This window comes from Canis aureus, chromosome 1 (assembly GCF_053574225.1).
Source record: "Canis aureus isolate CA01 chromosome 1, VMU_Caureus_v.1.0, whole genome shotgun sequence".
NCBI classification, from domain to species: Eukaryota; Metazoa; Chordata; class Mammalia; order Carnivora; family Canidae; genus Canis; species Canis aureus.
The window spans coordinates 44875726-44885397 of NC_135611.1; the positions used below are offsets into that span (position 1 = coordinate 44875726).

At 47.7% G+C, this 9672-nt stretch overlaps 1 protein-coding gene across 1 annotated transcript in view; it reads right to left on the reverse strand.

Moving 5' to 3' along the window:
* Positions 1 to 6024, reverse strand: part of CNKSR3 (CNKSR family member 3) — an 86087-nt gene extending 80063 nt beyond the window's left edge. The window contains exon 1 of the mRNA XM_077897636.1: positions 5646 to 6024. Within this exon, the coding sequence (XP_077753762.1) occupies positions 5646 to 5697 (52 nt within the window). The 5' untranslated portion in view covers positions 5698 to 6024. The remainder of the gene's footprint in view (positions 1 to 5645) is intronic.
* Positions 6025 to 9672: the final 3648 nt, after the last annotated feature.

Consider the following 9672-nt stretch of genomic DNA (forward strand, 5'->3'; position numbering starts at 1 on the left):
AATTGATGTCTTTCACTCAGCTAGCCAAGAATCTTCCCGATCCCCTGCAAGTCCTGCCCTGGATCCTCTGAGTGGTTGTCAAATAGCAGGGAAATGTCTTCGGGACTGACTGGTACCCTGATAAGAAGTTGACCTTATGACACACCCGATGGCTCAGAGAGGAAAATCTGTGACCTGGGGCTACAGAATAAAAGGAAGCAATAAAAACAGGAGTAGTAATTTATTGAGAACTTACGTAAGACCACAAACTCAGGGATAGAACTGGGATAGAGCTCCCGAATGTGATTCCCGGGCCCACACTCACCATGGAGCTCCACTGTCCATGTGCAGGCCATGATGCGATGGAGTCACGGGGGACAGGAAGGTGTTTACGAGCACCACCACTTTTAAATATGGGACCCTGAGCATGTTCTTTCTCTCTCTCCCTCTCCCTTTCCCTCTCTCTCCCTCTCTCTCCACTTTAGTTTCTTCAGCTTTAATATGGGTTAATAATGGTTTGCACACCTCACTGGGTTTTCTGAGAATTGTAGGAGTCAAAATAAAGCACTTAGCACCATGTCTGACACATCATAAATGCTTCTGTAAACGTTTTTCTATTACTATGACTATGACAACTCTATGGCTAGAACCCAGGAAATAGACTAGAACCAGGAGGAGAGTAGAATCAAGAGAAGAGTTTCCAGCCTACGAAGGAGACCTACAACTGTCAAAAGAAAAGGACCTCTTTTTTTCACTGACCACAAGGCTAACGGGAAAAATACATCCTAGTCGGAATCAGGATTATGGGAAGAACTGGCCTCTGTATGGATTGGCAGCAGGAGGGGGCCCAGGGGCCTAATACTGGAGTTGACCTACTATGTACCAGATCTGTATAGATAACACTGAAATTCTAGCCCCTCCAGAACCAAACAGTGAGGCGCTGTAAGACTGCCAACTTGCCACATACTAACAGACGTTACAGGAAGAGCAGTCCCTGCGGTCGGACCGCAGAGAATGGGCAGATGCCCTGAATCCCACAAGAAACCCTTCTACTCCTGCCTGGTGATGGAGAAATGGTACCATGCTAGGAGCCAGAAGCTAGCCAGAGAGACTTCTCTTCTGCCACTAAGGCTGGGTCTTATGATGTGCTCCTCAACAACACACTTACTGAGAACCAGCCTATTCCAGGCCCAGCAAGGACCAACGGCACTTCTAGCCCAAATCAGTGGTCCTTCCTCCTTGTCAAAGACACTTCCCAGTGGTCTGAAAACAGAAACACAACTTGGGTAGCTGCATTTTCTATTGCAATTTCTAATATTTAAAACAAGCTTACAGACAAAGATTTCATATGACTTACAGTTTTGACCTGAGAAAGCTTAATAGGAATGAAAGCAGCGCCTTTTCTAAAACAGGGCTGAACCTCAGGCTTGATGTTAACTGGGAAATTATGACATGTATCCTACTTTGAGAACCTATAAAGATCAATACATATAAATTACTGTGTGTCAGACACTGCTGGCTGCTTCCCAATATCTATTCCCCACCCCCTCTTCTTTCTCACTAAACAAACTCCAATTATTTTTCAGGGCTATCATATACCCAGTTAAAAAAACAAAACTATAGTAACTAGCCTCCCTTGCAGCATGAGGCTACGTGACAGTCTGGCAACTGAGATGTAAGCCAACTCACTTGATGGAGCTCCCAGGAGGAGACTTGGTGACCACCAGTCTTTTGCCTTCTCTGGGTCTCCCTTCTCCTGCCTGGAATAAAGACGTGAGCCTGGAGGTGGAACAGCCATCTTGCACTGAGGCCTTAAGTATGAAGATGAATGCTACTTGCTACACCACATGCTAAGAATGCCTGAAGAGGATGGCAGGAGCCTGGGCCCCTGACCACATCATGGAGCCCCCATCTACCTCTGAATTCCCCATCTCCAGACCTCCTTTTACAAGAGAAAACCAACACTCCCATTTGGCTAAACTCCTGTAAATTGGATTTTCAGTTATGGGCGCCAGACACTATCCTCACCTGATATACATTGTAAAAGATCATTTGCTCTGCAAAAACCTTTGGAATTATTTAAAGGCAGAGTGCCATGACCTGTGAACTCATCTGATTTACAAATAATCTCCCTGACATACACTAAGTAGGTAGGATAAGACACACATGTACCAAGTACCTCTCCTCCACTAACATGGTATTAATAACTCACATCGTGGGAATCTGAAGGTCTGCTCCTCAATGTGGTGAAGATTCTGAGAGTCCTCTAAGAGTAAGAACCTCCTGAGAAGATGGGAGTAAAGCCAAAGCACCCAGGCTCACATGCTGCTGTCACTTCCCCCTGTGTGACACAGATCAAGGTACTAAACCTTTCTGTGCTCAGAATGGAACTACAAAATGGAAAAATCTGTTCCTACCTCAAAACGTGGTTACATATGTTAAACAAGTGAATACTTGTACATTCCAAAGAACTGAGCCTGATATGCTGCAAAGATTTATGGAAGACCTACTAAAATTATGATGAAATTGGTGACAGACAGTATAGCTAAACATTCATACAAATGAAATTTATAATAATAATAATAATAATAATAATAATAATAAAATCCACATGAATTAGTTTCTTCCATAGACATAAATTCTTTTTCCTAATGCATGCACCTGCCTCATAACCTCATTCACGAGGGAGGGCAAGCTGTAAGGTATGGTCAGGTTTCGACAGCTTTAAATCCAACGGTTTCTACGATGCTCACAATTACCATACCATACTCCTGCAACACCAAGAGTGGCAAAGTCTACACGAAGAACTGCTTATCAGGAGGATGTATTTATAAAGTGGGTGTTGGATAGAGAGATTAGCAAAGACAACTAAAAATAGTTGTATAAGCAAACAAGTTTGCATTAAGTCAATAGTTGATTGAAAAGTCAATACTTTCGCATCATTACTATGAGAAATATTTATGCAATGTGTCGTGCAATTTGGAAGAATGCAGCCTCTTGTTTAAGAGTCTGCCACACTCGCTCTTGTTATCTTTTCTAGGTTCTAACACAGAAAGTATCCAGGTCATTCTATGAGGCTGTACTTAAGGTCCAAAAGGGTGCAAGCATTCTGTATCAAGTTGCCACATGCTAACCACAGGTATGTAACCTAATCAGTGTCCAGTGCTCCTGATACCAAGATATCAAACCACTCATAACTACTCTTTCACGTCAGTAGGAAACTTTCCCTGGATGAAAGAAATCTCAGGTCATAACGTCAAGGCAATTGGATACCAAAAACCTTTGAATCTGCTCTTCCTTTTAGATACTAAGTAAACATAACAGGATGTGAATTTACACTTCTCCAAAAAAAAAAAAAAATAAGACATGAATCTTGAGGGTGTGAAGATCTCACTCCAAAACCTTCCTGTGTGGCTGTTACCATTTTTCTAGTTGTACATTATCAAGTAGGCTGGCAGGGGCGTAGGAAAGCCAAAGACTGATAAACTGTAACCCCTTCTTTACTCTGGAGCAGTATGCTCCAACAGAAATACACTGCAGGGCACAAATGTGAGGCACATGTCTAATTTTCCATTTTTTAGGAGCCACAATTAAGAAGATAAAAATAAGTAGGTGAAGTTAATTTTAATTTAATTTTTTTTAATTTTTATTTATTTGTGATAGTCACAGAGAGAGAGAGAGAGAATGAGGCAGAGACACAGGCAGAGGGAGAAGCAGGCTCCATGCACCGGGAGCCCGACGTGGGATTCGATCCCGGGTCTCCAGGATCGCGCCCTGGGCCAAAGGCAGGCGCCAAACCGCTGCGCCACCCAGGGATCCCAATTTTAATCATAAATCTTATTTAACCCAACATACCCAAAATAGTCACTTCCACACATAGTAAATATGAAAAATTTGGTAATTTACTTTTTTTTTTTTTTGCACTAAGTCTTCACATGGGTGTATTTTACACTTAAAACACACTACAATTCTAACCAGCCCACTTTGAGGGCTTAAGAGTCACATGTGGCTAGGAGCTACCCTGTTGCTTCAGAACAGCTGTTGGAGGTCCAAACCTGCTGAAAATCAGCCGTTTCTCAAGTTGCTTCTATGATGGACACATGGGTAAAACCAACTCAGTCTCAGCAAGTCACCAGTTGGGGGGGGTCTGGTGCTGTCTTGAACAGGGGAACATACCCTATTTCAAAATAGGGTCTGAGGACTCACAGCTTTTAAGTCAACGTTTTGTGCCAAGCACTGGCAATGCTATTTACTCTTTACCTAGGCAAACCTAGTCACCAGTGTATAAGCTTGTGCTGCGTTCATCCTCATTTTAAGTAAGAGCCCAGGAAATTCTGGTCCTTGGACAAAGCTCTTCTCTGTTCCCGGTACAGCAGGAAATGATTAGGCATTCCCCACTGACACATGCCATATGGCCCATCTATCTAGAACATCCCACTCCACGTGGTCTCTGTGTACTATGCAGGCATGAGAAATGAGATGCAGAGATGACCAGTTTCCATTACGCCCCAGCCACGGGTGAGGAGACAGTTGGAAAGATGACCTGATCTTACCAGTATTACCTACCTCACAGGTTTACTGTGATGACCAAAGGCAATAACAGAGAGAGAGTTCTTAGCAAACTGTAAAGCGCTATACAATTCTAGTTATTATTACTGAGAAAGGACACCATTCCTCACCTGGAAGAGCAGATAGAAGAAAGAAAAAAAATAGTGACTTGAAACCAAGAGATGATAAGCTGGGGGGCGGGGGCGGGGGAGGGGAGGGGAGGACCCATGAAAACAGAGGTGGTTTTTGTGGGCTTCCTTTCTTTGGAAGAGTACAAAGAGGTTTGAAGAAGCTCTATCACTCTTGCCTGGAAATCTTGGGTGGCCCTAAAAAGTAAGCCGGGGCACTCTGAGTACAGCTTCTACCCCTGCTCCATCACCCATCACACCCCAACCCCACTGCTTTTCCTCATCCCAAATACAACTCAGGACAGTTATTCTAAACAGATCTCTTCTTGCCAGGGTCTAACTGCGGCCTAAAAACGCAGCGCCACGGCCGGGGGCGGGGGCGGGGGCGGGGGCGGGGGTGGGTCCTGGCACCTTCCCCAGCAAGTCCCCAATCCAGGGAGTCTGGCTCAAGGCTTGTCGCCGGCGTGAACGCCGCAATGCTGGCTGTCCCGCTGCCCTGTCGCTTCTCCAACAAAAACAGAGGCTCGGCGGCTCGCCCGGGTCTCCCTCCCTTTACCTGTCCAACCGCCGCGTCCCGCCGGCGAACTACTCCGGGCCGGCGGCATTTACGAGGTCCGCGGGGAGTCACCCACACAAAGGCGCCTTGTGCCTCTCCGCCCCGGGACGGGCAGCCTAGGAGCCGGGCACCGCACCCGGGCGGGGGGGGGGGGCAGGGGGGCAGGGGGGGCGCCCCCCGGCAGGTCCCGAGCTCGGCGCCCCCAACCTCGCTCTCCGCTCCACCGCTGGACGCTGGGGCTCCCCTCGGCCCGCCTTAACCCGCACCCCCAAAAGCAGGCACCAGAGCGAGGGTGCACGGGCCGCTCCGAAGTTTGCATTGTCACCGCGCAGCGCTCCGGACGCGTCTCGCCTGAAGGAGCCGCAGCGCACCCCGCGCCCCGCGCCCCGCGCCCCATCCCTGCGCGGGACACCCGGGCCCCCACCCCCGCTCACCTCTAGTCCACTCCACCACCTGCTTGGGGCTCCACTTGGTCACCGGTTCCATGGTAGGTGGCTGTGCTCCCCGCTGGGCTAGGTCGGCGGCAAGTCTTGCTCCCAGGGCCCGCGGCCCCTTCCCGGGAGGGCGCGCGGTGCGGCCGGTCCCCGTGCGCCGGAGCGCCCCGTCAAGGCTGCATGACCGCGGTCAGCCGGCCAGCCCCGCGCCGCTCCGCCGGGACGGCCCTCGGGACGGCCCTCGGGGCGGCCGCGCGGCTCCTCCTCCAGCTGCCACCGTCCAGCTGCGGCTCCTCCTCCTCCCCCCGCCGCCGGAGCCCCGGCACAGCTGCGGCTCCTGGGCGACGGCAGCTGCGGGGACGCGGGGCCGTGACCCCAGGCCCCCCGGGCCTCGGCTCCGCAGGGGGCCCTTGGGGCCCGGCCGCTCCCCGCCGCCCGCCCGCCCGCCCGCCCGCGCCGACGGCCGGCACCTCTAGCTCGGGCCCTCGGGCCGTGCGCTGCGCCCCCCTCCGGCTCTCCCGCTCTCCCGCTCTCCGGCTCTCCGCGCCGCGCTCCCCCGGGTCTCCGCGCCGCGTGCGCCGGCGTCCCCGAGCCGGCCCGGCCGCGGGTCCCACCTCCCGCGCCTCCCTCCGGGGCTGGACTTGGGCAGGGAGGAGCGCCGGCGAGCGCGCTCGGGTTACAAAGTTTCAGCTCGGGTCGCTGCTCGCGGAATAAAAGAGGGGCGGGGCGGAGGACCCGGGGAGACTCGTGGGAGGGGGTGGGTCCGCCCGAAAAGGCCGACTCGGGTTACTTTCCCTCTCCAAGCCCTGCGCGCTCAGCCGGAGTGTCCCGGGCCCTGCTTTCCTTTTCAAGGGGCGGGTTGTAGGTCGTACGTGCATCCCGGAGAGCCCTTTGGCTTGGGTGAGGCCCAGGTCCTATTTGGTAGCAGAACAGTCTGTCTCCGTGTGAGCAACAATACACCAAAAAAAAAAAAAAAAAAAGTAGGATCTGCATGTTCTGTTCATTTTCAGCGCTTTGCATCAGAATCGCTCTGCGATTAAGCTTTCTTCATTTTAAATCTTTTTTTTTAATATTTATTTATTTATGATAGTCACACACAGAGAGAGAGAGAGAGAGAGGCAGAGACACAGGCAGAGGGAGAAGCAGGCTCCATGCACCAGGAGCCCGACGTGGGACTTGACCCCGGGTCTCCAGGATCGCGTCCTGGGCCAAAGGCAGGCGCTAAACCACTGCGCCACCCAGGGATCCCCAGGCTTTCTTCGTTTTAAATATCTCAAGGCAAAATTATTTCATTTCGTATTTTAGGTGACACTGTGACAATGTAACCCAGTTGGTGTTTGTTTGTTTTAATGCCCTGAACACCAGCCCGATGTTATTTCCTTCTCCAGAGACAGCAAGCTCACCAAGAGTTTGGGCTACTCACTTCACTCTCCACTTCATCCATTCTAACCTGCAGTGGAAAACTGGCCCTCCATGTGTATATTTTCATCCTTTTACTCATTTTCAAACTAAGCTTTCCCTGTTGGATCTTCAAGGCGAGGGTCTAAGAGCAATTATCTTTCATTTTAACTCGATATGGGCCAAGTTCTCTTGACTCTGGGATGGGCTGGGCCACAAAGTCCCATGAATCTTGCCTTGAAGACGTCATTGGCAACAAAAGGGCCAAGGCATTTGAAGGTGCCCAACACAGAATGATGGCGTGTGGGCAAAGCCAGAGGAGTTGGGGAGGAAATGGTCTTCACTTCTGGGGCAAGGGGAAATGGAGCTAATCATCTCATTCTCAGCCTTCTCCCACTCTCATCTGAAATGAAAAACTTTTCTGTTTTCCTACTTAGGTCTTGGGTGGCAGTCAGGGGCCACCGGGCTGTCACTCACAGCAAGCACCCAGGGATTGAAGAGCAGCTCCCATGCCATCCCTGCGCTAATGGAAAGCAATTGCCCGCATGCCAGGGGAAAGGCTACCCCCCTGTTACTGAGTATGAGGTGCTTGGCAGGCCAGAGCTGGTGTGGTAATGGTTACCCTGCAAGATTCAACTCACTTCTTTTAGTAATGCTACTGCAATGATACATCAACTTCATGCTAAAGTGAATCATAATAAATTGGTAGCTTTTAGCATTATTTCTTGCTGTATATAATAGTCGTATTTGCAAAACGAGCTGATGCTCATTTGGATTAGTCATCAATCTTGAAAGAAAAGGTACTAGCCAGCCAAAACAAAAAAAAAAAAACAACAAGAACAACAAAAACATACAAAAATCGAGTGCACAATTGTGGAGAATGACATGAGGAAGGCCCTTCCACATTTCATAAGACTCAATTCTGAGGCCAAAATGAACCCTGAACAGAGGGAAAGTCATGAATTCGAATATTTACCTCTCCTCCTTCAAAACCTCCCCTGAAACACCTCCCTCCTCCCAGGAGTGAGCTCTACCACCTGCTCATAGAGATTCTCTTGGCACTTCACGATTCTTACCTCTAATTATGACTATTTATTCACACCTTCCCCTTGAAGACTTGAAGGCAGAACCTACCTGATATTATTTATATAGAGCTCTCTCCTCTTCCTCTTCCTACCACGCAGCTGGTAGCACCTCACACCAAGTCAAAGGAGTGCTTTTTTTTTTTTTATTCAATCAGCATCTGTGAATGCCTCCTTTGCCCCAGCCACCATATTCATAAAATATTTGTTGAATTAGTGTGGTAGGTACTATTTATACAAGTCTGTTGGGATGCATATGTTGAAAAGATGGCTAGCAGCAGGACTTAGCACCTGTTGTACACTGTGATTAGCTGGAGTAAGAAGAAAAAAGACTTTAAAAAGTGAAACAACATCAGATTACCCCCCCCCCACCCGCCCCAGCCACACCATCTCTGGGGCTGAGGAAACACAACAACACAGATATGCAGTTATCAAATACAATGATTTTTTTTTGATCAAGAGTTATTGGCAGACTAGCAAACCTGGCAAAGACAATGACAAACTTCCTGGTTGAGTAAATGACCTTCAAAAAAGGTGATCTTTAAAACTTAATAATATCACTTGTTAATCATCTTTATGGCAGAAAGTCGGGAAAAGGACTTTGACATTTGTCATTGAGTTCACTATGAAACAACCAATCTTATCCACACCTTTTGTTACAGCAATAACTGTACATTGTCACCTTTAACTATGAATAGGATGACCACATAATTTACCTCCAAACTAAGATATTCCTGAATACTAAAGGGAAGCTATCGATAATCACATGGAAATAATATGAATAAAGTGGGCCACATGGTCCCTATAATTATGGAAAAAAAATTCAAGTGTTCATGATTTTGCTATAGAATTTTACTTGATGTTTTTCACAATGTTTTTTAATTCATTTACATTAGCCTTTACTGGGGAGTTAAAAGCTAAAATTCTGAGAGTCAAGCAAGATTTTGCAAAATTGCATCCCACTAAAAAAAAAAAAAAAAAAATTGCATCCCACTGAGTCAACACACTATCTGTTCTCAGTACATAAATATATCATAGCTAAAGAGGAAGGCCATGCTAAGATCTCTAACCCAGAAGACCAATTAACTATCTAAATGAATTAGCGTTCTGTTTACACTTCAAGTCCTGAAGGCTAATTACTATTTAAATAAGGCCTTCTGCTTTAATTACAGCTGTTAGCATGTGAAAGTTTTAGGGAGGCCTGCCTTCCTGTCTGAAATGCAAACTTGAAGACATCCAGAGTCACTAATGGCACAGAATAAAGGCAGAATCTTAGGTAAATAGCTTCGGAAATTAAAGTGCAGACAGAAAGATCATTTGTAAATTTGCTAAGTTTTCTTCTCTGCTAGTTATAATCTGTAGCTCTACTATTACACAGTGTATGCATGCACATTACCAAACTGCAACTATGTCATCTTCTTCAGAATTACTCATTTGGACCTTGATGTTTACCACAATTCATGACACACAGCAAGAAACTGAATAAATCCTCTTCTAAATTGAACTGATTTGTAGAACTGATACCAGAACCCAAGTCTAGATTTCTC